The 13,951-nt window shown below is 38.2% G+C and overlaps 3 protein-coding genes across 4 annotated transcripts; all 3 read left to right on the top strand.

The window, feature by feature from the left end:
- Nucleotide 1: 1 nt before the first annotated feature.
- On the top strand, nt 2-1,250 carry LOC124159103 (COA8 family protein CG14806, mitochondrial). 2 transcript variants are annotated; one of them, XM_046534652.1, is made up of 4 exons: nt 2-146; nt 249-377; nt 458-700; nt 806-1,250. In XM_046534652.1, exons 2-4 carry the CDS (start codon nt 339-341, stop codon nt 1,040-1,042), a joined length of 519 nt encoding a protein of 172 aa, XP_046390608.1. In that variant the 5' UTR covers nt 2-146; nt 249-338; the 3' UTR covers nt 1,043-1,250. The 2 variants fall into 2 exon arrangements, with proteins under 2 accessions (XP_046390608.1, XP_046390609.1); XM_046534653.1 differs by having other exon boundaries at nt 34-146; nt 215-377.
- Nucleotides 1,251-6,010: 4,760 nt separating this feature from the next.
- On the top strand, nt 6,011-12,598 carry LOC124159101 (DNA polymerase subunit gamma-1, mitochondrial). The gene is made up of 3 exons (XM_046534648.1): nt 6,011-6,160; nt 6,235-10,208; nt 12,512-12,598. The coding sequence occupies exon 2, from the start codon at nt 6,406-6,408 to the stop codon at nt 10,201-10,203; it is 3,798 nt and encodes a 1,265-aa protein (XP_046390604.1). The 5' UTR covers nt 6,011-6,160; nt 6,235-6,405; the 3' UTR covers nt 10,204-10,208; nt 12,512-12,598.
- Nucleotides 12,535-13,437, top strand: LOC124159732 (suppressor protein SRP40). The gene has a single exon (XM_046535642.1). It carries the CDS (start codon nt 12,535-12,537, stop codon nt 13,435-13,437), a length of 903 nt encoding a protein of 300 aa, XP_046391598.1.
- Nucleotides 13,438-13,951: the final 514 nt, after the last annotated feature.

The following is a 13,951-nucleotide window of genomic DNA, read 5'->3' as shown; positions in this document are numbered from 1 at the left end:
CGTGTTGACAACCACGAAGCGCAAAACCACAAAACTTTCTGCAAAATGATCGGCCCGCGGAGTTATCTCCGCGGAGTTCATGAGTCGTCTGCTGACGCATTGATTGCGATTTCTTGTTGCTGAGCATCGAGTGCCCATATCTGAAGGTAATCAGTTGCAAAACTATGTGTGCATAACATTATTTAACTTGCCTGAGTGTTATCAAGTCATCTAGCTTGTCTCTGCCATGCTATGTTTACTTCTTTCAGCTATCGTAGAACGTAACTGGCGGTAAATGCGAATCTTAGAAATTTCAGTGACCAAGGGCATATGATAACGTTGCCCCAAAACGAGTCAACATGAGCTCTCTGTTTTGGAGGGTCAAAGGTCGCAGCTGGGTAAGGATTGAAAGCTATTAAATGAGAGTTGAGTATTCAATGCATTTTATGTGGATGAGTTATTTTTATATCCTTTTCAGTTGCTTTCTTCAATCAAATTTAACGTAAACCGCTCAATTTCAATGACTAGTGGTATGAACAACCCCAAAAAAATAAACACTGATTTAATAGGGCCTGCAGATCCTGTGTCTAACTTACGGCCTGTAGTGTTCAAAATCTCAGACAAAGAATCTCCACTCGAGAAGAAACTTAGACTTCAGAGGGAAGAGGTGCAAAAATGGAATCAAAACTTTTGGTGGCATCATAATAATAACTTTTACAAGGTAATCTATTTCAACTTGATGTATTTTGGATATCTCATGGTGCTTCCATTAAGTGTACATTATTAGGATGTTCCTTAATAATTTTTGTGATTTCTAAATTTCTAGCAAAAGCAAGAATATATTCAAAGGTCGGCGCTGAGGAACGAAACAGGATCAACTGAGAAGAACGCTTTGACTACGAAAGAAATGTCCACGTTTTATAAAGATTTCCTAGACAAAAACTGGGAAGTACATCGTAAATACAATGTTGAGTGGTACAAAAAGAATTTCAAGTTGTTGCTACTCTCTTACAGGGTTAAATGGGAGGGCTTAGTGAGAAAGTTTTTTCCTGTACATGACTGAAAGGCTACATGAGATAAACTTCTTGTAGTATGATGATTAAAGCTGGTGTGTCCATTGTTAATCTCCAAAGGTAAATATTTTATTGATGTATGGGTTATGATCTTTAAGTTGTGTTTTGTGACTTAAAAATTATGGGAAAACATAATGGGATGTTATAATTTAGAAACCATGTAAATTATGGAATCTAAATATGGTTAAGCATTTTAAATTCCTTTTGTTTCATTTTAAATAATCACCTAGCATTTTAATTTAGTTGGTTATTGCAGTGATGGAACAAGATTTATTATGATATCGCCTGACGCAAATACGTATGTGTAGCTAAATTTGTCCAAAACACGAAACTAGAAAGATCCATAGACCTCAAAAAGAAGAAGATAATGCTGGAGAAGTCAAATCCCAACAATATGTGTATTTATGCATACGCTAAAATAGAAATACACCATTAAACTAAGGCTGAAAGGTGTTAGAAATTTCTTACAGTAGCTCTTTCCAATGGAAGTCTTGATAAAAGAAGAGCAAGCTCCAGCTAATGAGATTTGCTTTCATAAAACAAAAGGATACCTGAGATCAATATTGATCAGTTACATATGTAACTCTCAATGCCCTACTCAAACCCATGGGTTTGGGTAGGACTCTGAATCTTTGGACTGCAGTCCAAAGATTCAGATTCTACCCCTAACTGAGGAAAATATAGAAGAAATAAATTAAGTATCATGTATCCTTCTGTATTATGACTGCTAATCTCATTGGTTGGAGCCTGCTCTTAATTTTTGTATCGAGAGTTCCATTGGAAATTACTGTTGTAAGAAATTTTTAGCAGCTTTCCGCCTCAGTTAAATGGTGTATGTCCATTTCAGCTTCATTATAATTGCATATATCATTAGTATTTGACTCCTCCAACATTATAGAAAAGGATACAAGATATCAATGTAACTCTCCATGCAGCCTCCCACCCACCCAGCTCCCCCCCACCCAGCCCAAATCCAGACTCCACTCCAAACTGAGGAAAATAAAGAAGAAATTATATTCGTACCATTGTCAGAATTAGTTTAATGAAACATGCATGTTTACAGCACTCAGTAATACTCTATCACATAGATTGTTATTTTGAATGATTAAATACAGGGTACTACGAGGTGTCCTTATATTATCCTAACTTCAATATTGCTAAGCTCTATTAGACCAGTCCTGAGTCCTGAGAGGTACTATCACCCCTTATCACCAAGTTTAACCTCTGTATTGTGGTCAACCCAATGAGTTGCTAATGGTAGTCCCTTCTGAGGTATAAAGTAAGTACGGAGCCAAGAGGGTCCGGGCTACTCCAGAATGAGGATCTATATATGCTACTGTGCGGTTGAGTATGGAAGTTGGGGGTCCTGAATCCCCCCCATTACCCCCAAAATATGAAAATACCATTACTTTTCTTCATCATAAGTGAAAACAAAGTATTGAAAAATCATGCATTTTCAAAAGATTTCTTTAAAAACTTTTTTTTTTCGATTATAGAAAGTGTTAAAAATTAGTTTAAAACCCTCTGCTTAGTACCTTTTTTTTCAAAAATTTTCCCCCAGACTCCCTTGGTTTTGGACACCCCCCACTCCCCAAACAAAATTCCTTGCCAGGGGCGGTCGGCAATCGCCGTAGCCCTTGACATTAGGGGGTGTCCACAATGGTCGTGTCTGTCTTGAAGCATATATGAAAGGTGCAATAAAAATATATGTACTCAGATTACTTGAACCAGTTTTTTTATTATTTACAAATTCTAAGTTTTCATTAGCTGCTTTGCATACTGAGTATCAATATATCCACATTAAATTTTATAAACTGTGAAACTCTCACTTTTCATAGTATTTTTTCTTGCAAAATTGCTATTTTTTTTTACTTTTAACTGCTTTTTATCAGCCAGATTAACATCAAAATCCATTTCCGGGCTTGCAATTTCCTAAAATCTTTCGGGGGAGGAACATCCGAATCCCGCTGTAAGGGAAGCCCCAACCAAGGGCCCCCAATCACCCTATACCGCCCCTGTTCCTTGTTACACCACTGCCACCGTGCTACACCACCGTGACTTTTTTTTCTCTTCGGTTTTCATCATATTTTTCTGTGTACAGCATTTTTTTGTAGAGCTTTTTGAAATTTCATTTTCTTTACTCTTAACGACCATCTGTGCCACACTTTCTATCTTTGTAACAAATTTTCAATGTTTAAGAATAGAAACATACATTTTCCTTTAACAATACCATAGATGCAGGTTGTGTTGAAATTTTTTACAACTGTTTCACTCTTTTGCAATTTGTTTCTGCATCTTTACATAAGGATTGTTAAATTTAGGCTTATGAGCTGCAATTGCCGTTTTGTTAGACATGATCAGGCAAGTAGGCAATTCCCATTTCATGTAAGTACGTAGATTTTTAGTTTATTTCGTTTATGAATTGTCTATGCTTTAATTAGAACAATACATACATGAGTCTGATATAACCTTTTGAGTAAAGTTCCTACTTTGCAAAAGCATTTCTTAAAGCACCTTAAGAATACATAGGGCCAAGAAACTAAAGACATTCCACTTTTTCACCAGGAAAAAATCTATGCTTAGATGGAAGCTGTTTTTTTAAATATTGTTGTATTTGTTTTTAGGCCAATGTTGGGTGCATGCTGGAGATGAGTTACCTAAGTCAGTGCAACAGTATCCATTTCAGACTATATAGGTATTCTTAACACTAAATTTCAAGGTAGATTATTTTATTTGACCCAGTTACACTTGCATGGGTAGCCCTTAATTTATGATACACATTCTGTTCTACTCTACCCAGATAGAAGAGCATCATCTAATTTTAATGTACCTTTGAACAGCTCTCACTCCCGCTTGAGACCTTTACTGTTGATGGTTATTCTTGTGTAAACATGTCATTGGCCCCTCCTAAATTAATATTCCCAGTTTTCTGATATCTCAAAAATTCAAGGAATTAGAGGAATATGCATACATATTTATGTTTTCTGCTTTTTCAAGGAATTTATCATTCAACTTCATCATTTTATACAAATTATTTGTTCTTGCCTAGATTTACTTCGGGGACCCTATCTTCATCTCTATGCAAAGTATAAAATAATATTATAAAATTACAGCAAATCGCTCAATTCATGTTACATATGATATTTTAAAAAAAACCTATGAATGTGTAATGCTAATTCTTACCTACAACTTATTGTCAGCGCTGGGCAAAATACAGGCTGAGGAGTATTTGAAAATCAAAATATGCTTGACTAGGGTATTTAAAAATAACTACAAAATAGTATTTTATATACCTACCTTTAAAAATACAAAATACATTAGTATGGAAAGAGATCTTAAAAAAATTTAACTTGTCTTAATGGGTCATTATGGATAGTTGTAAACATGAAGAAAATGATTCTAATGATGACACATCTTTACGCGATCTTCAGCTATAGCTAGGGGTAGCTATAGGTAGGGGAGAGTTGGAGGGGTAGGTGGAGGTGAAGAAGGAAAGGTGATGGGATGATTCCAGCAGATCAGAATGGTGAAATGATGATTCCAGCAGATTGAACGGGTTCTGCCATAAAATAGCTTGTTCTATAACAATAAGAGGGGTGCCAGTTCCATGGAAGAATTAACAAATGAGTCTTAGGGGAAGGATTTGCACCTCTTGGAGGCAGCCGATGCCATGGTCTTTGATATGTACTCAGTTGGATAAGGGAATAAGCACCTTTACCTTTAGATGGAAAAAATGATGGTGTAATTCAGGGTTGCTAATAAGAAATACAGAATGGAGGCAAATTTTGGATGGACTTTCTACAGCTCTAAATTTTCTGCCAGACTTGGCTTTCTAAATCTGCTTCTTTATGACTCTGAGGTAGCACCTTAGCCCTGAGGACAAAATCCTTTGACTCCGAAGTTCATTTAAATTCTTCAGTAAGTCATTCAAAGTAAGTAAGTCAAGTCAAAGTAATCTCTGAAGCATAATGTTACAAAGGTGTTATCAGAGCTGCTTCAAAAGTTTTTATGTATTTTTTATTTTGCAACGGGAAAATACCAAAAATTTGTATTTGAAATATAAATTGCAAATGAAAAAAACAAAAATATTTGTACTTGAAATACTTCCCAGCCCTGCTTATAGTTTGTTTTTTGATCCATTTCATTTATATCTGAAACTTAGGTATCTCATCAAAATCTTTAAAATATATGGATAGAATGTAATATGGAGGAAAGAAAATACGGTCTTACGTTAAGTTAGGTGGGAAAGTGAGTCGGACTAAATCTGTTGTTCAGGAAGATAATTGATTTTGATGACTAATGGGTGAACTCTTAATAGATACATATAACTTGAGTGTCGCACCAACACTCCCATCTCTATTAGCGGTGAGATGACTTGGATGTCAAAGTTGTATTGGACATCCCAAATTTTCAATATAAGCTTAAGTAATTAAGTTTAAACAGCAGAATATCTAACTGTAGTTTCTATGCACCAAATATAATCGCACCAGGGCATACTAAAAATTTATATTGCTATGTATAACTTGGCTGTCATAGTGAGCGAGAGGCAATACAGAGGATTTAATTTTTTTCATATGCATTCCATTCAATTTGGAGTAACTCACACATATATATCAGTTCTGCAAATATGGGCTTCCATAGCTAGATCTTTTTCAATCTCCTCCCTTATTATTTTTCTATAAAAAAATTCTTTATTTCAGACATTTCTTTTAGGTAATTGTATGATTTTTGTCATACTTATCATGCGAAATCACATATAAATTTAATAAAAGTGGCGGAGAATTACATAAACACCATTTTTAGCCGCAATTATAAATTTTATCCTAAAAAAGTCTAATGTATGGTATGAAAATTAATCATTAAAGAAATATTAAGCATGCCGTAGAATATAAATGGAAGATTGAAGCACATGGTAAGCTAAATCACCAGCGGCTCATCCAACAACTTCGTATTTCCCACCACCATTACGTCACGATTCTGAAAATAACAAAACAATAACGCAATTCCCCGTTCGATGTTTGTTCATGTGGTCGTAGTAGTTTTAGTGCGTGTGAATTATTTACTTTCGAAGCTGATGTGAAGCCTGATTCTGCTTATATTTTTCTGAGGTAATTATGGCTATGGGTAGCATATTTATTTTTTAGACCACAGAGAGTATTTCGTTCCGTATTCTTTCTTATAGGACTTCTAATGCCGCTATCTCGCATAAGAAATTCAGGCCAGCGTTGTGGGAGCAATCTGTAATAGAATGTTCTTGCATCTTTTTCGGAAAAAACGTATAATAAATCTTTCAGAATGGTGATTTATTCGAAATCAGAACTTATGATTGTTCATTTCTGATTATTTAAGTGCAATGGTGCGGAATAAATTTGTACACCGTTTTCTTGGCAGAGCACAAAAGCCCTCATGCATTAAGGAATTATTGTCACCGAATCTGAATGAAGGAATTTGTTTTATTTATTCCTCAAATTGTGATTCGGTTGAACGTAAAAATGATTACCAAGGGAAAAACCGAGGATTGTCTCGAAGAGAACCTTTGAAAGGAAGCATTCAAGAGCCTGACTTAAAAGCAAAACGAAATCACGGTAGGGTTACGTATAAGATCATAAAAAAGTCTGCATCACCTCCAAGTGATGCAGTACGCGGCCTGAAAAAGACAGCCTCCCTCGAAACTGTTAATGACGAGTATGTTGATACTACATCTGACGAGAAAAGGGTCAATGCCCTCGGCATACAAATGCTCAGTCGTTCATTGTATCGCCAAATATTTGGGAATGGTGAACCCAAGCCGACAAGTGAACAAATAACTCGCGCCAAAAAAAATCTACAGTCTCATGGCTTGCTTGATAAACCTACCTCAACAGTTCAAGATATTTCATCGCTAGCTCTACCTGTTCTCAGGGGTGGAACCATTGAGTCACACTTTCAAGAAATCGGTGAGGAACAAGCTGGGCCTTACCGGTTGCTTCTTCAAAAACTAGTGAGTTCTACACTACCATCGCCTCCCCAGGAATGGTCCAGATTAACTGGATGGACTCGTTATGGTCCCAATGGGGCGAGGGAGAGGGTAGATTTTCCGGATGAAGATTCCCTTGTGTTTGATGTGGAGGTTTGTAGAGCAGTCGGTGAAGTCCCTACCTTGGCAACTGCTGTGTCACCCACTCATTGGTATTCTTGGGTGTGTCACTGGTTGGCGGAAGATGGAGGTGATGGTGATCCTGGTCCTCCAAGAGATGGTAGGCCTATTACACTGGAAGAACTCATTCCCTTAGAAAGTGCTGTTACAGATTCCTCCCATAAGCAAAGCAACAGAGTGAGAATAGTCGTTGCTCATCATGCCTCTTATGATCGTGCTCGTGTGCGGGAACAGTATTGGCCTCAGGGAACCGGCCTGAGATTTTTTGATACTCTTTCTACACATGTGTGCATTGGAGGAGTGAGTAGTTACCAGAGGGCTATACTTTCTGCTGATGAGCGACGAAGGAAAAGTTCTAGAGTGAAAGGGAGTGGGTCTAGCGATGATAGTGTTCCTTCTGAGGTTGAATTAGATGATAATGCTTGGAGAGAAGTGGCATCACTAAATTCTCTTGCTGAAGCTCATCGCTTGCACTGTGGTAGACCTGGGCTGGATAAGAAGTCCAGGGATGCTTTCAGTCCTGAATCACCTCCGTCTGAAATCCTAACTAGGTTTCAGGAATTGATGGCCTATTGTTCCAATGATACTAAAGCCACTCATGAACTGCTCTGTGCACTAATTCCTCAATTTCTTGAAAGATTTCCTCACCCTGTAACTCTTGCTGGCATGTTGGAGCTTGGAACTGCAAGACTTCCAGTTCCTCTTTCTGTATGGAACCAATACTTAATGGAGGCATCACAAGTCCATGATGAACTTGAGTCTGATCTTAAGTTGAAGTTAATTCGTAAAGCTAATGAAGCATGTAGACAGGTAGAGATTGATAGTCTTGGTTATCAGAAGGATCTATGGATGTGGGACCAAGACTGGAGCACGCAAAATCTAACTCCTAAGCGTGGAATCCCTTCCAAAGCGAGAGTGAAGGATCCTCCTAAAAAACCTGTTAGTGAATTTAAAAACTTCCTCAGTGTGGAAGAAAACGAGGACTTGTCAGAAGAAGAAATGCGTCTCTCTCTTAAATTCTGGGATTTAGTTGAATCCAGTAAAAACTTGCCTGCGAGGCGTCCGCATATGCCTGGTTATCCTAAATGGTATCGTCAGCTTTGTCCGAAGCCACCTACCTCAGATGAAGATGATGAGTGGGTACCAGAGCCTACATTGCTCACCGCAAATGCTAGGGTAGCATCTAAACTTTTCCAATTGTGTTGGGAAAAATATCCGCTTCATTATATTCAAGGGCATGGCTGGGGTGTACTTGTTCCTGGCCGACCTTTGCCTGATGATTTTGACCCTGGTAGTTTGAAGGAACCTCAGCCACCATTAAAGGAGTTGGTCAACTTTTGCCCTGTACCTGACAGCATTAAATCTTCATTTGAAAATATTGGTGTGAATATTACCCCAATGCAAGTACAAGGAATGGTTGAGGAGTATATGTCTATCAGTGAATGGGTCAGAAGAAAAAAGTCGCGAGTTAAAGATGTAAATAAGACTCCCCATTGGTATGAAGGTAGTGGTCGACTTTGTGCAGACGTGGACATTCCTGGAGTTTGGTTTTGTCGACTGCCTCACCGTGATGGACCTGGAAAACGTGTTGGCAATCCGCTGGCGAAAGATTTTTTGGAGGCAGCATCTGATGCTACTTTGAGCTCTGGTGATTTATCAGAAGGACCATCTGCAGCTGGGTCTGCTCTCACAATTGGGAAAATGGTGTCATACTGGCGGAACAACAGGGATCGTATCGGTTCTCAGCTGGTTGTTCGCCTCCCCAGTAAAGGGAAGGTCAGCACTGCAATGTCAGATGATGCAGTTATTCTTCCACAAGTAATAGTGTGTGGAACACTCACTCGCAGAGCTGTGGAGCCTACGTGGATGACCGCCTCCAATGCTGAGAGAGACAGAATTGGATCTGAACTTCGTGGGATGGTAAGACCCTCTAAATTTAGGGAGTGCATGGTCGGAGCAGATGTCGATTCACAGGAATTGTGGATAGCAGCACTACTTGGAGATGCTGCTGACTCGTCCAGTGATTTTAAAGATGGAAAATGGGAAAACAGTGGGCTGCATGGGGGAACACCTTTAGGGTGGAGAACCCTTCAAGGTCGTAAATCTGATGGTACAGATATGCACAGTGCTACTGCTGCAGCTGTTGGTTGCTCTCGAGATCAAGCCAAAGTGCTAAATTATGCTCGAATATATGGAGCTGGTCGGCGCTTTGCTACACGTTTGCTGCAGAGATTCAACCCTAACCTCACGGACTTAGAGGCATCAAAGAAGGCAGACATCATGATGGCTTTGACCAAAGGCAAGCGGAACCGAAAAGTTATGAAAACAGATGAACATGAACAACCTGAATATGAGGAGGAATTTGTTTGGGAAGGAGGCTCAGAGTCAGCTATGTTTAACGCTTTAGAAAAGGTTGCTCGAATGCCTCAACCTGTTACTCCTTTTTTGAAGGCAAGGCTCAGTAGAGCTTTGGAACCGGAACGTGTTGGCAGCCGATTCTTACCAACTCGAGTCAATTGGGTAGTTCAGAGTGGAGCTGTAGACTTCCTTCACCTCCTATTAGTTGCCATGCGATCATTATCCCCTGGAGTACCTCCAAGTTCTTCAACATCTTCGTATCTCAGATCTAAGTTTGATGTTAGATTTGCTCTTAGTTTTCATGATGAAGTTAGGTATCTGGTGCCTCTGGCTGGTCGTTATGAGGCTGCACTTAGACTTCATGTTGCTCATCTCATGGTGCGTGCTTTCTGTGCACACCAATCTGGACTTGGTGACCTTCCCATGAGTGTGGCTTTCTTTAGTGGTGTTTCTGTGGATGGAGTCATGCGCAAAGAGCCTGATGATGAGTGCATCACTCCATCCAATCCACATGGGCTGAATCGTGGGCATGGAGTACCTCCTGGGGAGTCCTTGGATATCTACACTGCCCTAGATAAAGTTCAAGGACGTTACACTCTAGCACCTGTGCAGAAAGTCAATATGAGCAAGTTAAAGAAGACCAGGATAACTAATTGACCAAGGTTATTTTCCATAGTTACTTCAAGATTTCATTTCTATGCCCTGATGTGTTAGTTGTGCTGAATTCCATTCGGAAATATTTGATATATTTTGTACAAGTTTATTTTGTGATCTCTTTTGTATGTAATATTCATCTTATGTTCTTAATGGACATTTGTCCAAGAACAATAAATATTATTATTATAGTTACAATTGATAGTATGAATTGCCTACTACTCTAGCATAAATATTTTTTCTCGATTCTTGGATGCTGGATAATTGTCTTTAAATTGTTATTGATATAGTGTTTGATATTTTACATTCTTATTGTTATTCAAATCAGTTGTATTGTTTGAACATGAAAATTATTTGATCAGGGCATGATCACAAATAGGAAAATAATTGAATGGTTTTCATTGATTTTACTCTGCAGAAACTTTAATGTTTGTGTGATTTAGTATTGTATTACATACTTAAGCTACTTTAATTCTTGTGAAAAGATGATTTCCTGTAATGAGAGCAAGTTAGATGACAATCAAAGAGAGGAATCAGTCACTTTATTTTTCCCCTGGAAAATTTAACTAAAAATTCTTGCTATTAACCAATTTATGGGTGAAATTAGGTATGCTAAGCCTTGATGGAATATATTGTTTGTATAGATGTAGGATTGTGCTAGTTCTAGTTCCTTAGGCTGATAAACCACAGTCCAAAATTTTTTGTTAGGTGTTTTATCTGTATGATTGAATTTGTTTAAATGATAGCGCTATTAAACATAATCTGATCTAAGGATCCATTTCCTGTTAGTATAAAGGGTTATGGAGTATTTCTGAAGCCATTTTCTATGATTTCATATTCTGCTTTCTTTCATGCTTGTTCTGCTATTTACATAATTTAGTTTTACACTCTCAGGGATGAAAGTCAGTTGGTCACTACCACCTGATCGTGGTTAGAATTTCCACTAGGGTTAACTTTTACTCTGTATTTTCCTTGGATGTACAAATATCATGAGAGAAAGCAGTAGAAAAGCCTGTTGTAGTATCAATGATAATGGGAGTAAAAATAGCCCCCCAAAAACTTATCTAGTGCAACAAAACAGCAGTGAGGTTGTGACAGCTTAAATTGTGCAGTTGATTCCATCTGGTAATTTTGCGATATATTCAGAAACAAAAGATATGTACATGTTTTTTCATATCTTTCATTCCATTTCACTATCATCCCCTTATTTTCTTCCGTGTGAAAATTTTAGTGAGCATTTCAATTTCAATTTCACTCCAAAGATTTGAGACTTACATAGCTTGTTATAAACTATCGGACATGTCAAGATTCATGTATGCATCTAGACCCTCTGCTTGTTTTCATCCCAAACTCATCATCCTGGCTATGCTCTTGTACACCCATAAAAATATGTACATCAGCATGAAAATGCAGGTATGGTTACACATATTCAGGCACAGATTAAAATGGCAGTCTTTAAGTATTTACAAAAATTATCAAGCTCTAAATACATGTTTAGAAAATCATTCCTAGAATATAACAGTTTAGTGTGAAGAAAGTGTTGTAGGGTATTGTGGAAGTGAGATGTCTTATTAACTCGCTTCAGTTCTGCTTGTAATTTATTAAAAAGTGTCAAACCCCTAGATTTTTGGATCGAAAGCAGTATTATGGGTTCTCACGAACTGTTGTTACAGATCTGCTTGAAATGAAGATGGCATGAATCATTGTTTGGATGTTGAAAAATAGTGTTTTTCGTGAACATTATTAGTATATAGGTAAATGTACAAGCAAGAAATAGGTAGTTTTTTTAAGCAGAGGGTAACATGAAGAGGTGCAATAAAAGTTGCTAATAAGTCTTATTACCTTTAATAAAGTTGATGGTTTCAGGCATCACTTTATGGAATTTACTCATGAAGAGTAAAATTTGAACTTTGTTTTTCCACATATATATTTATTTAAACACTACCGTGGTTTCGACACACTGCGTCATCATCAGGCGAGGAGTACAATGAAAGATCGTCTTATATACCTGACCATATAAACCAGAAGTGGTGGGAAGGGGGAATAAAGAGGTAGGGGGAGGTTGAGAGGGGGAGGGGTTAGGTCTTTCCCTGGTTGTAAAAGCCAAGGGGATGTGAGAGGATGGGGAGGTAGGTAGGGTCGATGCACCCAAGCTGACTAATTGCAGTGAAAGGTGGGCAAGGCAAGGTGGGTCACTGCAATTAGTCAGCTTGGGAAGAATGTTTTTGTCTAATTTCATGTTTTAATTCCACAAAGAAAAACTTGTCATGTATTTTGGTGTTGTCAGATTCTAATATTTCTCTTTTATCAGTTTAAGGAACCTTATGAAGAGCAATGTCTAAAGCTACTAAGAGGAAGATTGTCCGGCAAGAGGTTTGTGATCCAGAATCATGGGAGCCTCCAGGTCCTGGAAGAGCTTTGGCCCGTGTCCTTGCTGGAAGAGGAAACAATCTACATGAAGTGATGGTGGCCGGTGAAATCCCTCCAACTCGCTCTAGATTGTCAAGCCCACATGTGGTTGGAAAAGTGGAAGTGAATTCTTCCATTGCCCTTAGTACTTCTGACCTGAAGACTGAAGATTTAGTTCTGAGTGAGGAAGGTGGCTCTTCCAATGCCTCTGACTGTCTTACAAAAACTTCCAGTGCAACTAATTCATCATCCGGAGGTGATGCCAAAGTTTCTTTGACATCTGAGGACTGGTCAGAGAAGAGAATCTTGGCATCTATGCCAAGCAAATTCCGGCGTAGTGTCTGGGTTCGGCGAGGGGATGTTGTGGTGATTGAATGGATCCCAGAGGGAGACAAGGTGAAGGCTGAGATAGTTTCTGTTCTTCTCCGGAAAATGGTACGCATGTTAAGAATGTCTGGAGAGCTGGAGTGGCCCCCTGAGTTTGACCATACAGACTTCGGGGATGTGGAAAAGTTAACTTGTGAGACTGACTCTAGTGATGAAAATGAAGATGATCTGCCTGCAAACACTAATCGTAGACCTCTACCTGTGGTAAGCAACTCTTCATCATCATCCTCAACATCTTCATCTTCTGATGATGATGAATCTGATACTGATGATGATGATGATGAAGGTGAAGGTGGTGAGGCTGCAGGCTCTGTCTTTGAAAATCCCAATAGACGAACAGTTTCAAGGTCACTTTCTAAATCAAATTCTTCATCAGATGAGAAAGAAGGAGAAAATGGGAAGGGTGATGTAATTCTTAACCTGAACAAGGATCTGGAGTAGTTACTGGGTGAAATTAATATATGACAGGGAGAATTGATCGTGATTATTATTTTTATGAATAGCCCTGTAAAGACTATTTCCACAGTGATTACTGTGGTTATCATGTATAGTTCCAATAAAATATATTTTCAAGGTCTTCAAGACTTTTAATCTTGGTTTAGTTGTTTTATTGATTTGTTTGGTTGATGATGTGTCATAATTGCATCGAGGAACAAGAACACGCAAACACAGTGTAACTCCCTTGTTGCTTTTTTTTAAGATAATTGAAAAAGTAACATTTTGCAATAGGTTAAAGGTTTCATATTCAGTTGAGGCAAAGAAAATTTAAAGTTCATAAAGATGAAAATTTAAAAAATTCAGGAATGCTAGAAAATAGGCTCCTGTGGTGGCATATTTAGATCCTCAGTTCTCAGGGATGTATAGGCCTTCTTGGAAGTGCTCTCATGACTGTTTATATTTAAATTTTTATGTACAAAGGATATTATGTACATGAAGGAGTGCAAGCCACGGTCAT

Source organism: Ischnura elegans, chromosome 5 (genome assembly GCF_921293095.1).
Source record: "Ischnura elegans chromosome 5, ioIscEleg1.1, whole genome shotgun sequence".
NCBI classification, from domain to species: Eukaryota; Metazoa; Arthropoda; class Insecta; order Odonata; family Coenagrionidae; genus Ischnura; species Ischnura elegans.
This window is presented reverse-complemented; position numbering and strand designations above follow the sequence as displayed.